Source organism: Danio rerio, chromosome 16, assembly GCF_049306965.1.
Source record: "Danio rerio strain Tuebingen ecotype United States chromosome 16, GRCz12tu, whole genome shotgun sequence".
Taxonomy (NCBI): domain Eukaryota; kingdom Metazoa; phylum Chordata; class Actinopteri; order Cypriniformes; family Danionidae; genus Danio; species Danio rerio.
The window spans coordinates 36272486-36292323 of NC_133191.1; the positions used below are offsets into that span (position 1 = coordinate 36272486).

Here is a 19838-nt window from a genome sequence, read left to right on the forward strand (position 1 = left end):
GTGTGTGAGCAGTGCATGACTGGGTATATAGTCCATGTAACAGCCGATTTGTAGTTCTTTAGTGATCTGCGTTTTTACCAGCATCTGCAAGTATTAGATTGCTGGTGATTGTGACACGGCAAAGCAGGTAGGTAGTAGGTAGGTAGGTAGTGCTGCCGCCTCACAGCAAGAAGGTCGCTGGGTCGCTGGGTTGGGCCTCGGCTCAGTTGGCATTTCAGTGTGGAGTTTAAATGTTCTCCTTGCGTTCGAGTGGGTTTCCTCCGGGTGCTCCGGTTTCCCCCACAGTCTAAAGACAAGCGGTACAGGTGAATTGGGTAAGCTAAATTGTCCATAGTGTATGAGTGTGTGTGTGAATGTGTGTGTGGATGATTCCCAGAGATGGGTTGCGGCTGGAAGGGCCTCCGCTGCGTAAAAACTTGCTGGATAAGTTGGCAGTTCATTCCGCTGTGGTGACCCCAGATTAATAAACGGACTAAGCTTACAAGAAAATGAATGAATGAATGATTGTGACACATTTCCTGCAATGCGGCTATTGCGGACACACACATTGTGATATACTGTGCAGCCCTATTTTTCTATATTACTCTTGATATTGCATAATGTGGTAAAGTGTGTCAGTTTTTGCAATTTTAGCAATGAAATCATTAAAGTCAAATATTAATCAAGATGGATAAAATTAAGCAACATGCCATGGTAGATTCAATAGTATAATATCAGCACTGTTTTACTTTATCCTTTATCCAAAAAATCCTTTTGAAGTCTCACCAAAAAAGGACTAAGGTCACTGATCTGTCATTCAAAATGCATGTTTTTGTTGAAAAACTTAATAGGAGCAACAGACTTGATATTTATTATTGTTAGATTTTTAGATTTTAATATGGTTAGTTTTTGGTCCTGGTTTCAGGCATGTGCTGTTACTAATATACATACAAAAAAAAAATCGTCGACGCCAACAGCCTAGTGGTAAAGTGTGCCAACATATAGCACTGAAGTGCTTGCAGCAACCCGAGTTCGATTCCTGGCTCGAGGCCCTTTGCCATTCCTTCCCCCTCTCTCTGCTCCCCATGTATTCCTGTCTTAACTCCACTATCCTACATATTAAAGGTGAAAAAACCCTAAAAAAATATTATTATAAAAAAATTAATCTATAAATATAAAAATATTTTCCAAAGTAAAAACTAATATACTAAAATCTGTCATTTTAAACTGCTCAATTGAATCACTTCTGAATGACATATCCAAAGGTGTCTAACACTGACTGGCTACTCTGAAACAAGTCGAGAACTAAAATGGATTACGAACATGTCTTAACAACAGATAAACATGAATGTGCTGTTATAATCTCAGTGCTGTATTTTACCCCCATCTAATCGCCAGTCCCATCCTAACCCCATTCCCCCTTTAGAAAACCTAATCTCAGTTTCCAGCCTGACATGTGTAATCTCAATCTGTCCCTGTCCGATTTCCCCTCCAACACTTTCCATCCTCCTGTGTGGCCTAATAGTTAATAGCAGAGCTGTTCCAGGTCCTTGCACCCTGCTCTGTCTCTTAAAGGCTCCTGGGGGTCCAGCAGACAGATTACACATGAAACACATCCCGCATTGCCTTATTCATGACACAGCGGTGTATTAACAACACCCATTAATGCCATGTACACGACTGCCAGTGTGACTATAGCCTGATTAACTGGGTGGCCCACACACTAGTCACAACTGTGTTTTTTCTCACGTCTAAAAGTGTTTTTGTTGGCTTTAGGCAAGATATTCAACTTTTAAATGAAAAAACTGTTTGTTTTGACTCAAATGTATCAGTGTCACATGACTAGATCAGTTAACGTACTTCTTGCTAGCACATGTATGAGGTGTAAATTTATTAACGGTCAAAATTGCGACTGGTAGTACAAAATTGTAACCAAAGACTACAGAACACACAAGACATGTCACTCGTATAGTTTTGAATGGGCAAAAGTGTAACAGTCAATATGGCAAATAAAGCCCCGCCTACTAGTACAGGAGCCAATAGTTGATCGATATAGACTAATGTTTCTCCAGGGAGAAGCTCAGATCAGATGTGTGCTTTTACTGTTTGGTCGTCAACAAACACACTTGAATCTCAGCGAATTCTTGCTTCACAGACATGAGAAATATATCCAAATAAAGCTTGAAATCTCCACTTTTAAATTAATCAAGTGCACTTGATAAAGTTTTATTGATTTCGTAATCTGTATGAAATGACCGCGAGGTACAGTCCATCCTGCCAACCACACATCACATGACAGCATCTACTCTAACGCCAAAAAACTTAGTAAACAAAGTCACTGTGATTTCTAAAGGAGATTCGCCATCAAGACCAAGTTGTGGATTACTTAAGAAGAGCAGTGCAATCAGACGATCATTATTCAGAGGATGATAACGTGTAGAATGGCCATAAATGAGGTTGGTGTCGTGATCCTGTTCCTTTTATGTGTGTACGCGCATTAGCTCGGGCAACCTGAAAATATGATGATTTTGTTTGATTTGGATGTTTAGAAACTAAACTTAGGGGACAGTTTTTGTTTCATTTTATTGATAATTCCAAATATGTAACGTAATCATATGATTGGCAAATAGTTTTAGAGTTTGGTTCACAGAAATGTAGAAATTTCCATCATTTACTAAAATAAATTTCAATCCTTTTATGTAATCTGTAGGAAAGTTTTTCAAAAGCTGCCGCTCGTCCTAACTCTGCGATCCACTTAAAGATCGGTGGCCTAATGGAAGATTTTCATGAACATATTTTTTAACGATCATGAAGTAAATTGTAATTCAAATGTAGTATGCACTCAAGTAGTGGCGATTTTGGACACAGCCTAGGGATGGGAAATTTGACCTATAATCAAAATCTCGATTTGTTGAACATTTTAGCTTAATTTTAGTACAGTAAATATGCATTTTTCTTTGCTATGAGCTGCTCTTGTTGCTCAGTTTTCTCAGTGTTTAAGTTGTCCAGAATCAACATGTTGGCGGAATAACGAAATGTAGTGGGGTAATGTGACTTAACACGTGGCAGGGAAAGTAATTGGGAAAAAAAATGGACCTGGAAAAATTAAATCGATTATAGGTTCTGAATGTCGATTTCAATAACTTTTTGATTAATTGCCCAGAGCTAATGCAGTCACTGTCTCAAATCAAAACATCTAAATTATGCAACTGTTTTCCACAATATTGTGACCACGTATAAAACCTAACTTTCTCAAAATAACATGAAAGAAGAAGTTTGTGTTTTAGGAAAGTCTACAGACAAAAATATGTACTTAATTTCCAAGAAATACTAACCTTGGATTAAATGGGTTAAGCAAAACCCTACGAGCACTAAACATCTGCACAATTAATGGACAGAAAAGCATCTCTCAAGTGCAAAAGCGTGCAAGTGCTTGTGTGCTTGTACAAGCAGTGTAAGTGAGTCATTTGAAAGTTTTAAATTAGCACACACAATGACTAATGCACAATGAATCCGGCTTCAAGGACACAGTGACCTCTAAGTCTGCTATGTTGGGGGGAAGGGTACTGGAAAAATGGCAGGAAAAAATGGAAGTAGATGGAAGTGTTTGTTCAGTTTTTGTGATGGTGTCCCTGTCCAAGGTTCTGAAAGCATTTTGAAGATTCTATGCTTGGTTGTGATTGGCTGAAAGCTGCATTTTACTGCTGTGACATCACTGAATTCTCTTGCTGAGTGACATCAGCACAGCAGCAGCTTTCACACACTGCAGACAGAGTATCGCTAACATTGCACCATTTGATTTGCAGCTGCTGAAAATGATGGACTGAAAGAGTTGGAACAAGACAAACAGAAGGAGATAGCAAGAAAGAAAAAGAGCAGGGCAGAGTAAGGCTGATTTATGGAGATTGACTGAAAAATTATCTTCCTTTCTCTCTCTTTCTCTCTCTCTCTCTCTAAATATATATATAATGTATAGCTAAGATACACTGTTCTTTCCTGATTATTGAAGTGAATTAAAAAAAATTTATGCTAATTACCTCAATGTACTGCTTTAGTTTAGTAAAGTTCTTTATACAAGATTTTGAAAGATTTCATGTTATGATTCTAAACTATATTTATGCAATTATCATAAATCACATTTTGATAGTAGACCTGAACAACGCAACTGTCTTAAATATTGTATGCTTTGAAGCACAAACTTAAGTTTGGTTACAAGATATAAGCTTGGTAAAAAGATACTTGGCAGATTATTGCTGAAAAAAAAAACAACTGTTAAGAATGTCAAATTACTTATTGTAATGAAAAAGCTTTGTTCTAATTTTATATCAAGTTTACATGCTTTATTATTATTTTTTTACAGTTTGGAGTTTAAGGTTTAAAATAAAATGCTTAAATCAAACTAAATTGTGCTTCATATTTAAGATGAATAATTCAATAACTTTACAGCAGAATTTTATTTGGGCACTGAGCCATATTTATGTACTAGACAAAACTTTTTCCATAATAATTTGTGTATGTGAACAACAAAAGTGTGATGATTATCTAGCACCATTAACTTTTTTGAATCATGTCCATGTTTTTTGTCTTCTTATGGCATGTGGCCAAAATCTGTTCAAAAACAAAAATATAAAGCAACATATTTGTAGTTCTAGAGAGCATTTGATATTAAAATATACAGAAAAAGTAAGGGAAGACTCAAAAAATCACTTTAACAGTGTTAATGTAAATTTTACACTGATTAGGATGTTAAAGAAACCCCTAAATCCGCATTTTTGGTTGAAATATTCCCCTGGTGGTCTTAACAGTATGAATTAACATTAAAATTGTTTTTTTTATCCAACACTTAAATGAATGGTTTTATTCTACTTGAATTCCTCTCAAATAACAAAGATGTGATCATCTCTCCAAATAATCATGACACAAAATTAATCTTTATTATCATTATGTTGATTTTAGTGGCAAAATGGCTCAGTGGTTAGCAGTGTGGCATCACAGCAAGAAGGTTGTTGGTTTGAGTCCCTTCTGGATCAGTTGGCATTACTGTGTCAAGTTTGCATGTTCTGCCCGTGTTCACGTGGGTTTCCTCCAGGTGCTCTGGTTTCTCCCACATTCCAAAGACATCCGGTATAGGTGAAATGGGTAAACAAAATTGACCGTAGTGCTTGTGTGAATGAGAGAGTTTCCCAGTACTAGATTTTAGCTGGAAGGGCATCTGCTGCGTAAAACATATGCTGGAAAAGCTGGCGGTTCATTCCGCTGTGGTGACCCCTGATAAATAAGCGACTGGGCAGAAGGAAAATGAATGAATGAATGTTTTTTACATTCTTTGTGTGAGTTTGAGCTTGACACTTTGCTCAGTTTGTCAGGTCCCACACAGCCATTCTGACCTGCAGTCTCTTAAATCAATATCACATCTACCACAGATGCCTATGATTATTTGACTCATCTATAAACACAGCCTACCTAGTATAGCAAACATGCATCCTCCAACTAAAGAGATTACACTAAACCAAGCAGTGCAAGCAAAATATATCTAATCAATACACACAACATCATGCTTTTGTTGAATTCTGATCACTAAGCATCCTAGCACTGCTACATTTGCAAAGGTTTTGCTGATATAACAGTTCAGCATCACTACTCAGTACATTTGTGTGTTCTTGTCTGCCTGTGGTGGTACAGTGGCTAGTATTGTTTCCGCACAGCAAGAAAGACGCTGGTTCAAATCTTGGCTCAACAACTGCCTTATTAGTTTCATTTCTAAATATTTGAATTATGCAAAATAAGCAGAAACTCACGCCTGGTCCGAGCCTCTCCTCCGGTAAATCATCAGTCTACAGGGATCGACGGTTGGCTCCTGTACTAGAAGGTGGGACTTCAATCACTAAATGTTACACTTTTCCCCATTCAACACTATACGAGTGACATGTCTTGTGTGATCTATAGTCTTTGGTTAAACTGATTCACCAGTAGGTGGAAACAACTGACCATTGTTATGAGTGAATCACTTAAGTCATTGATTCAGCTGATTCAAAATTCAAAAGACTAACTAAGGTATAAAAATGTGAAGGTATAAAAATATTATAGTGTAAACAATTTATTGTGCACTCAACCTACGAGTATCCCAAAATTCCACGAGTTCAAGAACTCATGTTCCTCTAAAAACATGTTGAGGAAAACTTTTCAGTAGTTAATGTAATAGATAAACACTCCTGAGCACATGGTGTGAGCTTTCTGACAAAATATGCCAATGGATGATTGCAAACTCACACATTAGCAGTTGCTAGATGATATTAACGGAATAATTAACCCACAAATTAATATTTACCTATCACTGAATTGCCCTTAAGTGGTACTAAATATGAAATTTAAAAATTCAGCTGAATAAAGCAGAAGATATTGTGAAGAATGTTGGGAACTGACATCTGTACTACTCAATGGACACTAGTTTCAACATGCTTCAAAAGTTCTTTTGTGTCAGAGAATCAAACAAGTTTGAAATGAGTGGACAAGGAGTATGACAGTTATATAATTATTATTAACTATTACACTTATTTTATTTTTACTGCATATGATATGTTTTTGAGTCTCAGAATCCCGGGAGTAGCAGAATTGTTACTTTATGAACCAAAGACAACTGCAGCTGAAAAAAGTCACCTAAATCTTGGATGACTAGATGGTTTTGGGTGAACTATGATTGTAGCCAAAAAGAAAACACAGGAGGAAAAAGATAAACAACTGTGCTTTTTCTTGTAACAGGACATATCCGGAGGCAATGCACCGCAATGGGGGTTAGAAAACCTCCAATGTGAGAATAAACACATTCAATTTATGTGCAGCACAATCCATCTAACAGGTCTACCTCTCTCCTGCCTTTCAGCCCAATACAGTTCCGCTTCTATTCAATCTTAACGGTACTTCAATGAAGCAAGTTAATTTAATCATTTAATTTTGTTTTTATATGATACAAAAGAAAATCACAATTACTTTAAGTACACAAAATCTTAAAAGTCAAGGCATGCCACATTATGTTACTGAAATGAGTCTACATTACAAAATGGGTGGTAATGTAATGAGTCAGCAACCTAAAGTGATTGCTGGCTCGTTTACTGAATGCTGATCGCTGCATACAAAATGGTTTAAAAATTTTAAGTATACTAAATAAATATTCAACCTGAAAGATACCACTGACAGAACTGATAGAAGAAAAAATCCTACAGTATGCTATTTGTACAACGCATGCCGTTTTATTGCTTATCTCTGATTTAATTGACATGCTGTGATTACCCATGCTCCTCTGAGACCGATGTGGGTGTGTCACACTGCTTACGAGCCAGGGACACCTGCCACAAATGGAGAGCTTTTGTGATGCTGATCAAGACTGTTTGAAAGCCACTGATTTAAGAGCCCCGACAGAAACACAGTGTGCTTTATTTCAAAGAGACAGTGCTCAAATTTCAACATGAGTCTATGGGTTGTTTTCAATCACATGATTCTGGTGACGCGCAAAATTCAGATAGAAGTAAAAAACTGGATGGAAGACATAGAGAAAAATCTGTATTTTTGCAATGTATACCATATTTCAAAGGAGATATAAATAGAAAATAAACACATATGCTGAAGAGGGCCGAGTTTTCTCCTGATTTACAGTATATTTTTCTGTCATCGAGGAGGTATATGCTGTATAAAATATTACATTACCTGGAAAATACTATAGTAATTACTATAGAGTTTGAATACATACTTGAACATAATTACTTGAATTCAACTGCTGTAGCAATTATATTGCTGCTGTGGTTAAACACAACTGTAGCAAAAAAAACAAATTATTCATTAGGCTTCAGTTTTCTTCTTTCATTATACACCTTCACAATGCATCACAGTTTACACTAATGATATGTTTTTACAGATTATCAGTTTACTATTTTAGTATTGTTAGCACTCATTAGCAAAGAGTTGTACACATTATACTCTCTACTATATGGTTCAAAAACATGTTTATTATAAATTATTATAACATTTTTTCCCCATGCGAATATCTTCCAGACATCACCAAATAACAGATGAAAATATACAAAATCGTAGACACATAGTTTACATTGTATTATTTATTTTTTTTTTAAGAGGGAATGAACTTAATGAACTTATCATCAACAAACTTTCAGCGCTGCTGCACTTCTCTATGTTCACGTTATGTTTATTCTGCCAAAATGCCAGTAAAGACATTGATTATTGCAAAACAAGACAGATATTTCATTGCAGCGATTACATGGTAGGGTATGTTATTTATATTCTCCTGGATTTTGTATAAGTGTGATGGTGTTTGTATCTAAGCTTTTTGTATAACACATTAACATATTTATACACAGTTAGGCCTGTATATAACCTTTACTTATTGGTGCTGTCAAATGAATTATCACGTTCAAAAAAGTTTGTACACATGGATGTTTTGAAAAAATGTTTATTACATTTATTTTTATTTTGTTTTTCAGTTTCTTGAACTTTGCCTTTTTTATGAGCAAAAACTTTTGGATGCCTATAAAAGCTGTTCGCCATTTCTTACTTTGGCTGATTTAAACGATTATAAACAACACAAAACAGAAACATTTTGATGTTCAGAATAGCGATTCCTATGTAGAAGAATCACTTCCTGCCCTCTATCTGAAATTCAAACGTCATCAATGACATCATGTGAAAACAACCTATTTAAAAAAATGTAAACACTACTTTCCCTTTGAACATGTCATGCGAAATCTGGAAGACTGTCTGTTTTGTGTTTATTTCCTTTCACTAAAAGATGCCTGGGTAAACAACATTTGTATTTGATAGTCAGTCAGACTGACACAACTGAGTCTTAAACTTTAATATCAAAGGAGTCGAATGTTGGTAATATCAAACGCTTCCATTTATGTTCTTGGTGACATCTTGACCTTTGACCTACAAGGAATGTATATTTCAGCAGGGGTGAATCAGAGAGACAGTAAAAGTGCCGAAACAATTGCAGACCACCTGCTCATCTTGAGGTTGATTACTTAAGCCTTTGAGTGCACTTTCGATTGTGCTATCAATGATGACTACACTTACAATACACATATCTATCATTTGTGTGTCAATCTATCTATCTATCTATCTATCTATCTATCTATCTATCTATCTATCTCTCTATCTATCTATCTATCTATCTATTGTGTGAATGTCTATCTATCTATCTATCTATCTATCTATATATATATATATATATATATATATATATATATTTCTGTCTATCTATCTATCTATCTATCTATCTATCTATCTATCTATCTATCTATCTATCTATTGTGTGAATGTCTGTCTATCTATCTATCTATCTATCTATCTATCTATCTATCTATCTATCTATCTATCTATCTATCTATCTATCTATCTATCTATGCAATGTTTATCTATAATACAACAACGAGTGCATTCATTCCAAATGACTTTCCAAACAAATGACTTGTAAGAGTGTGATAAATATTCTGTTTTCTTCCAGGCCATACAGTGGACGGAAGCCATGTTCTCTGCTCATTCTGGTGTCTCTGCTTAGTGACAGACACACTGTGAAATGAGGGCCCATTAGTCACAGCATCTCCATTCCACAATACTGACACCAACACAGCACCACAGGCCTTTCTTACCCATCCACTGCTATCGGATGACCTTTGAAGGAGCCATTGCGCGAACAACATGATAACCAAAATGGGTAAACCATTACTGTGTGGACAGTGAAAGTGCAGGTAATATTTGTGACAGGCATGAAATAGGCAGAGAAATGTGTAAACTTAACCTGAAGCCACTTACATTCGAGATGCTTCTTCTTAGGTGCCATCACCTCATGCGTGGTCGCTTTACACACCGCACGAGCCACTTCGGATCCCGTGAGGCTGTATTGCGCCGCGGCGATGCGGTCCGTCAAAGTCTGACCCGACATCTTCCTTCTCTCACCGAATCAAACGCCCTTATTCCGGTATAAAGAGACGCGTCGAGTTGCTCCAAAGCGTCCACAAGGATGACGAGGCCCTTTGAAATTGATTCAGTTTGCGAATTTAATATGTAGGTATTGTTAAGGCAAATCTGAGATTAAGTCCAACGTTCATAACTGAGGCAATACTAAAACCTAGAGAGGGGGACTCTGTATTCACTATAACATAAATTTCAGGTCAACGCCTGCGCTCTGGATTCGCCTCGTGGGGATGCGGGATCACATAAGAGATGCGTAACGACGCATTTCAAACGCTAACAGTTATTCAGAAAGAGTAGACGGTGAGCTTGAATGTTATAAAAGAGTGAATTTATATAGTCCTAAGAAGATAATCCTCGTTTTATTTGCGCGTTGGGTTGGAAGAGGCTGTTAGGATGGTGATGCTCGGCTCGACCAGTCGTCCTTCTCTCCTCCTCCTCCTCCTCCAGATCAAGGATTAAGCTTCTCGACAAACCCCGCTGGATGTGCAGTCACCCAAACCTTCAAACGACTCGCGTTGTTCTCCTCATCTCTAAAAAACGCTCGCCTTCCTTCTCATTTACCCTGTGGCTATGTCCAGTTTCGGACAATTTCTAAAGGAGGAGGATGAAACACTGCCGATAACGGAAGCCGCGGTTCCTGCTGGACTCAATATTTATTTATTTGCGCTATCACTCCGCCCCCACGCATGAGTCAGGTCACACGTCATTAAAACCCAGATTGCGTTTTACTATCGGCGCCCCATGTAAAACTGCTTGTTTATGGCTATGGTTGGTGATGGGGAATTTGATTCATCCTATAGAATATTTTTATTCACTGAAAAGATTTGTTCACGGATTCGTTCAGTGGTTATTATCAATGATAAATTGTGAAAATATTTTTAAAATTCATGTTTTAATTATGTTGTTCATCATTGTTCAACATAAATTTAAAAACTCACATCCTTAAAAAACGGTCAAACTTTTATGACACAAAAATATTTTAAAAACTGAAAACCCATAAGCATAGTAGGAAAATAGTTTGCAATTCATTCAATACCACTACCAGTTCCCAATTCTGCACAATATCTCCTTTTGTTCAACAGAAGTAACATACTGAATGAATAACTAACACAAATTAATAAAATGAATATCTAATCAGAAACATGTCAAGAGCCATTATCTATTGTAATGTGCTCCACAATGAAACATATATTCAAACCTTTATATAGCCAGATTTTCATGCAATTTCAATTTTCCTATCTGTGGACAAGATGCAGGAGATCCAAACACATGGCAAATCCTCATGTGTAAGACTGCATGCTTTATTAACTGATTTTTTCTCACCACTTTTCTTCAAAACGTTTTTGTTATTAAAAGAAAACAGCAGAAATATATTTATATTTGTCACCTTTAGACTACGTTTACATGGACATCAGTAATCAAATTATTTGTTTTGTTCTAATTAAGAATAATAAGACTAAGGTGTTTACATGAGTTGCTTTTTAATTGTTACTTTCATGATCCAGTTTTAAATGTTATAGCACATATTTCGATTAACGTCATTGAGTCACCACGCTATCCGCATTTCCTCCGGAGTTTCATGTAATTTCGAGTGTTAATTTGTAATTTGTCGACTTTAACTGCAGTTTGGCACTTTCACTTTCATTCACAAACATTTCATGCATGCCCTCTGTGACAACGAGACATTGGATGCAACTATGAACTGCTGGAAGAGTTATGTTTTAACGTAAGTTTATACCGCATGCTGAATGGAAGAAAATAAAACTCTGCATTTCAAGATGCTGGTGTCTGTGTTTAGTCTGTAATGCACTTAAATAATGTGACTAAAATCGGCATACTATACAGGTCTTAATTCTGACCTTTAAATTATGACCTTAATCTGATGAAAATCACTGTTTACATGGTTAACTATTAATCAGAGTAGTCTTAATTGCATTAAAATCGAATTATTGGTGTCCATGTAAACGTAGTCAGTGTTAGGATGTTTGTTCGTTAAACGTATGTCAAAGCCAAAGTATTGACAACGGTTTTATTTCTGGGCAGAACAATTAAAAAATAAAAAATAAAAATCGCTGTAAGCATCTAGGCATCTAGTTTAGCAACAAGTTGCTGGGTGTAGATTACTTAACAGCCACTGGCGTCACCAAGGGTATTTGAAAACTTTATCACTGCATTAATCCATTTTCCTTGTTGACACTGTGGAATGAACCACCAACTGAAACATTTGGACAACAGAAATGGCGGAACTCGAACCAGCAACCTTCTTGTGAGTTCACAACACAAACATCGCTAAATTACAGCATGTCACTTATCAGACGTTCTGTGGCCCCTTAAAGCATTAATCCAACATGTGAAAACAATTTCAGATGGATGGAAACATATGCAGTATATACAAAAAACATCTATATATATATATATATATATATATATATATATATATATATATATATATATATATATATATATATATATATATATATATAAATACAGTTGAAGTCAGAACTATTAGCCATCCTTATTTTTTTTTCCCAATTTTCGTTTAACGAAGAGAAGATTTTTTTTAAAACATTTATAACCATAATAGTTTTCATAACTCATTTCTAATAACGGATTTCTTTTATCTTTGCCATGATGACAGTAAATATTATTTGACTATATATTTTTAAAACACTTCTATACAGCTTGAAGTGACATATTAAGGTTTACCTAAATCAATTAGGTTAACTAGGCAGGTTAGGGTAATTAGGCAAGTTATTGTATAACGATGGTTTGCTCTATAGACTATATAGCTTAAAGGGGCTAAAAATTTTTACCTTAAAATGGGTTTTAAAAAAATAAAAACTGCTTTTATTCTAGCCAAAATAAAACAAATAAGACTTATCAGACATACTGTGAAAATTTCCTTGCTCTGTTAAACATCATTTGGGAAATATTTAAAAAAAGAAAAAAAATCAAAGGGGGGCTAATAATTCTGTCTTCAACTGTATATATAAAGGCATATTTAGTTCCTTTTTTAAATTATCCACCAGCGTAAAAAAAAAACAGCTGTAGCGAACATGAAACATCTGTTTTATTCCCTCCCACTTATACTCTGATATGCAATTGTTTTTAAATTATGGCTTTGACCATTACCAAAGCAACGTCACTTACAACCATCCGTGTATATGTATTTCCTCACACAAAAGATTTTTTTTTATTGACCACCGAAATCCAGAAGGAAATTAATAATAGTGCAAAGTTGATATGAATATGAGGTCTGCTACAAGCTTTTCTGTTAAGTGAATTTGAGAATGTTTTAAATTCACATGATATGTCTCTTTATTAGGCAAGTCACCACAATATGGAATGGCACAGTATCATCATACTATCCTAAGGGTTCAAATAAATGAAAGAAATCATCACAGCTGGCCATATTTACAAGTAAAAGACTTTAAATTAAATAGTATAGCTTTTGGGAAAAATACATTAATTAGAAAAGCAAAAAATGTACAAACATCTTTTTTTTGTTCTCTTCCATGTTTAAAAGGTGAGGTGTTAGTGTTTTTGCTCAATAGTTCCTTTATTCGCTCACATCAGGTCACGTTTTGATGAGGCCCTCGAGGAAGTCCTTCTCAACCATTTCCTCAATGTTCTGTCTGGCCCGGCTCCAGAAAACTTTCTGGCTCTCCAGTTTGCCATCCTTGCCAGGGAATGGTCCGTCTCTGGGAGTAGGGCTGTGAAATGGTCCTGAGCGGCTGTTGCCTTTGCTGCTGAAGTCCTGGCTGAGGAGGTTGAAGAAAGGGAGGAGCTGCTCCATGCTGCGGATCACGTAAAGGGTGAGCAGAAGCTGTCCGGGCTCCCAGGACAAAGTGCGTGTGGAGCAGTCTTCCTCTGGGTTTTTCTGGATTTAACAGAGACAGGGTAGTAAGAATTCTAGAATTCTGTCATCATATTCTCATACTTATGTTACTTCAAACTGGAATACATATCTTAGTTTCCTCTGCAGAACACAAATTAAAATAAAAAAATTTTTGATTTACATCTTTGTCCATAAATTGTTTTTTAATGGGTAACGAAATAAACAAGAGTTTAAACAAACACAATTTATCAAGGTGCAATGTTTTTTACTGATTGTCTTGTGATCAGAAAAACATTATGAAAGCAGGAGAACGGTTGCCATTGAATAAATTTCACATTGTCTTCTTATCATTTTGACATTTGTAAAACAGTGCATGGAAATTTTTGAAAGTTTAACATGCTAGTCATTCTATTTGGAAGTCATAAAGCATCACTGACGTCCACTGTGACATACTATAAGACAAAAAGATTGTCACCAATTGTCATTTATAAATTACCACAACACTCTGCACCAAATGGATCATGCTAGAATCAAGATAATATTCATTCATTCATTCATTTTCCTTTGGCTTAGTCTCTATCTTTGAGGTCGCCACAGCGGAATGAACTGCAGAATAAACACAATTCCAGCATATGTTTTTTGCAGCAGATACCCAACCAGCCGCAACCCAGTACTGGGAAACACTCATACACACTCATTCACACACACTCATACACTCATTTCACATATAGTGCATGTCTTTGGACTGTAAGCAAAACCGGAGCACCTGGAGGAAAGCCACACCAACACGGGGAGAATATTAAAACTCCACACAGAAACGCCAAGGCTTGAACCAGCGACCTTCTTGCTGTAAGGCAACAGTGCAAACCACTTAGCCACCATGGCGCCCAGAATAATAATATGTCATTATTATTTTCAGATTAAAGAAGGCCTTTAAAAGCATTAAAGGGACAGTTCACTAAAAATTACAATTGTGTCATTGCTTACTCTCTATTCACTTGTTCCAAACCTGATTGGTTTATGTCTTCTGATAAACACAAAGGAAGATATATTGAAGAAAGCTAAAAACCTGTAACCACACTTTCTTCAAATTATTACTTCTTTTTCGGTTCAACAGAAGAAACACATTAAGGTTTTTCAACCACTTAAAGCTGCCGTATGTAAGTTTGACACCCAGTGGTTGAAGTAGGTATTGCACCCCTGGTTTAAAACACGCAAGTGCAAATTGCTAGATTGACAACACCAGCAAAGACTGATTTAAACCATGTTCTAAATAAAAGCAATAACACGTGATAGAAGGAATATTTTCTATAATAAAAGGAGTTTTTGTCCTAACCAACACCTTGAATTGACATATTAGAAACGGCTTCTATTTCTTGCAGCTGAACAACAGAAAACAGGCAATGATTACCTCAGGTACACCTCATGTTCTTTATTCAGTGTTAAATGCAAATAATGTGAGTTTGAATAACATTTTACATGACATTTATTGCCATACTACTGAAAGCAGCAGCAGATAGTTTACCTCAGATCTTGAAAATAAAATAACCATATTAAATTGAGCGTTAGAAGTGTCACTCTACATTCCGTAATGTTTAAGAGGATTAAACCTTACCATTTCATAGGAGTGCAGTAAGTGCACTATTCTGTCGTGTTTTGTCTGGTGCAAACAGCTCGATTTCTTATCACTAAAAATCTCATCACATAGCATGTAGTTAGGACAAGGGGTTACAATATAACCTGCTCATCTAATGCTTACGTTTGTAATGTTTATGTTATTTGCTAATTAATAACCACCTCATGTGGAACTCTGAATCTGTGTCTCATTTTGGAGGCTGCTACTGTCCACTGGAGGTCACATTTCTGGTCATAGACCCATGCTTTAAGAGCCTTTATAAGTGAATGAATCACACCAAGGCAACCCAGGGTGCTGAAATATTATTGCTAAACTGACGTTCCAAGACGTAACATACATTTTGAAAGCAGGATATCTGACTTCAGCATTGTTTTTCAGATAAACAAGAATGTTCACTTAGCATGTTTCTTAAATATCTGCAAACAGACATGACTGGGAAGACGAAATGGGTATTAACATCTGTGATGACAAATGGGATGAATGCTTGAAAAATGTACATTCATGTTCTGTGAACGCAAGACATCATCTGATCCAATATAAGGTCATTCATAGGCTCCATTATTCTAAATCAAAACTTAACAAAATATTTCCAACAATCTCTTCAAGTTGTAATAAGTGCAGTGTGTCAACAGGAACTTTGTTTCATTCTTTGTGGTCATGCAGTAAACTACAACCATTCTAGAAAAATATATTTACATTTCTTTCTGAAGTGTACTCAACGAATCTGGAAATGGATCCTAGTATTGGACTTTTAGGAGCAGAGTACAGTCCTTGCAGTAGAAACCAAACACAAGCAATTCTATTTTGTATGTGTCTTGCAAAAAAACTCATTTTACAAATGTGGAAATCTGATGCTGTCCCCACCTTTGAAATGTGGGCTAGAGAACTTGGAAATATGTTACACTTAGAAGAACTGAGATTCATACTAAATGACAAATTGTCCATTTTTAACAAGATTTGGGAACCATTCATATTATTTTTGCAGATAGACTGAACTGATAGACTTACAAGACTGTTCTATGTTAATTTATCTATTTATCTTATTTCATTATTTATTTTATAATTATCTTATACTTTTTTTATAATGTCTCTTTTGGTTTCATTGTCCATGTACGCCTTGCCTCAATTTAAAATTTTTGTCCCAGCCAGATCTATATATGATTGTAAATGTTATGCATATATGCCTTTTATTTTTATGAATCTTCCACAAATATTTTGATCAATGTTAAATGGGTGGGGTGGGTGGTAGGGTTTTGCGTTCCTTTTTGTAGTAAGTTAAATTCACTGTAAGTACTACAGAAAGAATTTTGATGGTATATTTCTTTGTAAGAACTCAGGCAGTACTGTATGTAATGTATGAAGGTTTTTTTCAATGAAAATGAAAATAAAGAGTTAAAAAAAAAATATCTGCAAACATATTATCGTGTTTTTAGGCTGCAGAAGAGTCTTGCATACAGCACCTTTAAGGGTGAGTATTTTTAAATTTTGAGTGAACTACCCCTTTAACAAATCTTCTGAATAATCTATAAATGTTACATTTCCTAAGTTAATGGTGTGGGATAAAGCAGCCATCAAGCAGAATGGAACAGATTTTTAAAGAATAAATGTATACCACTGTGACTATTTACTGATTGTATTACCTTGGCCCTTTTTCTTAGCAGCTTTGCCAGCCTGACAACATAGGGCTTGAACTCTCTCTGATGGGTCCCCTGTCGGCGGACTTCCAGACCAGAGTCATCAGAGGCTTCTGGGACGAAAGCCCAGCGATACCTGTGGCATAATAATATATCATTATTTCCTTCAAATGAAATATGTTCAATATGCTGAATGCATTTTATCAGTAAGGAAGGCTAATTTGATGGAAAAGGATCAATAGGTTTTTTCAGCTCTAATTGGAGAGTGCTGGAACAGAAAAAAGCATCCATCTGAACATCTTCGTGCAGTCATAAAAGCCACTTGCATTTCAGACTGTGAAGATGTGTTTTTAATTAACATTTCTCAAGTTGCACGCTTATTAAAAAGAACTCCTGTCACATTCTGAATAGTATATTAAACATAATGTGTAAAAACATGCCAAGAATACACACATCTGGAACTGAGGCAGACTCTCAGAGGGCAGAGCGAGGGCCAGATCCAGCAGCTTGCAGGCAGACAGGTAGAGGTTGAGCCAGCGCTGGCTGTTGTAGGAGGTAGAGAAGCCATTGCCCCCTGAGTATGTTGTCTCAAGCCCTGCAACCGAGGGCCCTGAAGTCCTGGATAGAGACACCAGAGACCAAATTCATTAGCATTCATAGGCACATGGGTTGACCTTCACAAAAAATAAAAAATAAATAAACAAATGAAAAGGATATAAGTGGATACCTAGTGATGTCCTCATCTGCAGTGAGTTCCTGCTCCATGAGTAAAAACACCTGAACCTGAAAGATAATACAAACAAGCCTTAAGAACATGACATATTCAAAATGAATGTGACAAAGTGTCCACTAAGTAACACTTCTCTTTCCTTCATGTCATATTACAGTTAAAGTAAGGCTGCACAATTTGGGAAAAACCTGACATTGCAATATTTTACTTTTCTGCCATTTATATTGAGATAAAAAATTTAAAGATAGAAGAGTGAAACGAAAAAAAAATAACACTGTATAGCCTTCATTGTATTAATAATTGAGTAAAATTATTAAGTTACAAATGTTGTACATTTTTGTGCCTAAAACACATTTTGTGACTTTAAAACACATGCAAATGATAAAGATTCACTCTGTTATGGTTATACTTTGCCATGACTCCACAAATCCCATGTAGAGAATCCTAAATTGTTTGGCTGATCAACTACAATCCTTTAACATTGCATATCCTGTGATTTGACTATTGCGGACACACACATTGTGATAGAAATGCTGAAGCGATACATTGTCCAGCTCTAAGCGGAATTTCAGATCTTATATTTTTAAAACCATTTTTAAGGTTACATGTGACATGTCTAAAGTTAATGATGTGAAACATTATTAGCTCCCTTAAGAAATAATTATTTTGCTATTAGCTACAGATCAAAGCACTGTTATCCAAAGAAGTGCCTAATTAACTTGCCTAAATAATCTAATTAACCTAGTTAAGTCTTTAAATTGCACTTTAAGCTGAAGACATATTTAACATATCTTATAAAAAATAAATCAAAAAAATGTATATACCGTCATTATGGCAAGGACAAAAACTATTAGAAATTAGTTATCAAAACTATTATTTTTAAAAATGTGCTGAAAAAAAATCAGCACTATTTTAAAAAGAAATAAAATTCCACAGGAGGGCTAATAATTTTGACTATATGTCAACTGTATGTAAATATGTACGTTGTGCTGTATCCTCACCAGCTCAGTGATCATAGTGGGCCAGAGTGAGGTCAGGTGCTGAGGTGACATGCGCAATAGCAGCACTCTGAAGAAGAGGAAGACCTGAGCATGGAGGATGGGCACTTGAGGGAGTCGGAGGCTCTCCACAAGACGCTCTGAAATTATATCAAGGTATAAGTGATGAGTTATTAGTAATTATTCAAAAATTATTAGAAAAGAATTTACACCCGAGGTCGTAATATGGCCATGATGAATTTTATTTCAACATATCAGAGTCAATTATTCCACTTATACTACATTATCACACCTAAAGACATTGTTTAGATCTTGTTTTCCAAAAATAATGTCAGGTTTTTGTCCTCAAAAAAGCCCCTGTGTGTAGTAATTATGCTAATATGAAACTCTAATTTGGTCAACCCCTGCCTGGAACTACTTTAGTTGTGCGTTTATCTGAAAATAACTACACCTTATAATGTTCATCAGCCAATCAGCATCAAGCATTCAACATCCTTGTAGTATGAAGCTTTTTTTATAAGGTTTTGGCTTACTGGTAAAATCTACTAGTGCAGTCTTTACATGCTTTGAGTAAAACTTTGAATGTAGAAATGCCTAATATCCCTTTAGAGCAGGCGTTTCTAATTCAGCCCCGTTTACACCTGGTTTTAGAATGGATTTTGGTGTTAGGACTGGTAAGTGAGTGCAATTTACTCTTATTTGTCTTTAAGTCAAACTCACGATCTTAGGCAGTAAAGTTTAAGTTACTAGGAAGTGTTGACGTAAACTTTTGTGTACTTAAATTTATTACCCTTTTGTTGTGTTCATGGCTGACTTCCATTATAATGACAATTTTGGATTGCAAAGCCATGACACCCTAAAATCATGCTTTCTTGATTGTTGATGGTAATTGTGAAGTGGTACATTTTTTTAATTTTACTGTTAATCATCAGTTGGCACCATTAACCCTTCAGGCCTGTGCAAAACTATTCTGGCTAAAACAACAAATTAAAGTGTGTGCGCATAAATGAACCTACCATGTTTACTTTGTTCTGAGAGC

The 19838-nt window shown here is 35.8% G+C and overlaps 2 protein-coding genes across 21 annotated transcripts in view; both read right to left on the reverse strand.

Annotated features, from left to right (window-relative positions):
* Positions 1-10611, reverse strand: part of snap91a (synaptosome associated protein 91a) — a 54243-nt gene extending 43632 nt beyond the window's left edge. For all 11 annotated transcript variants that reach the window (XR_012392214.1, XR_012392213.1, XR_012392212.1 and 8 more), the window contains exon 1: positions 9802-10611. Coding sequence is in view for 5 of the 11 variants with exons in the window: in XM_073926192.1 (XP_073782293.1) it covers positions 9802-9931 (130 nt within the window). In the remaining 6 variants the exon portion in view is untranslated. The remainder of the gene's footprint in view (positions 1-9801) is intronic.
* A 2645-nt stretch (positions 10612-13256) lies between these two features.
* Positions 13257-19838, reverse strand: part of dop1a (DOP1 leucine zipper like protein A) — a 34874-nt gene continuing 28292 nt past the window's right edge. For all 10 annotated transcript variants that reach the window (XM_073926187.1, XM_073926189.1, XM_021473017.3 and 7 more), the window contains 5 exons: positions 18803-18939; positions 17799-17854; positions 17525-17689; positions 17078-17207; positions 13257-13843 (listed from right to left, as the gene is read on the reverse strand). In XM_073926187.1, the coding sequence (XP_073782288.1) occupies positions 13541-13843; positions 17078-17207; positions 17525-17689; positions 17799-17854; positions 18803-18939 (791 nt within the window). In that variant the 3' untranslated portion in view covers positions 13257-13540. The remainder of the gene's footprint in view (positions 13844-17077; positions 17208-17524; positions 17690-17798; positions 17855-18802; positions 18940-19838) is intronic.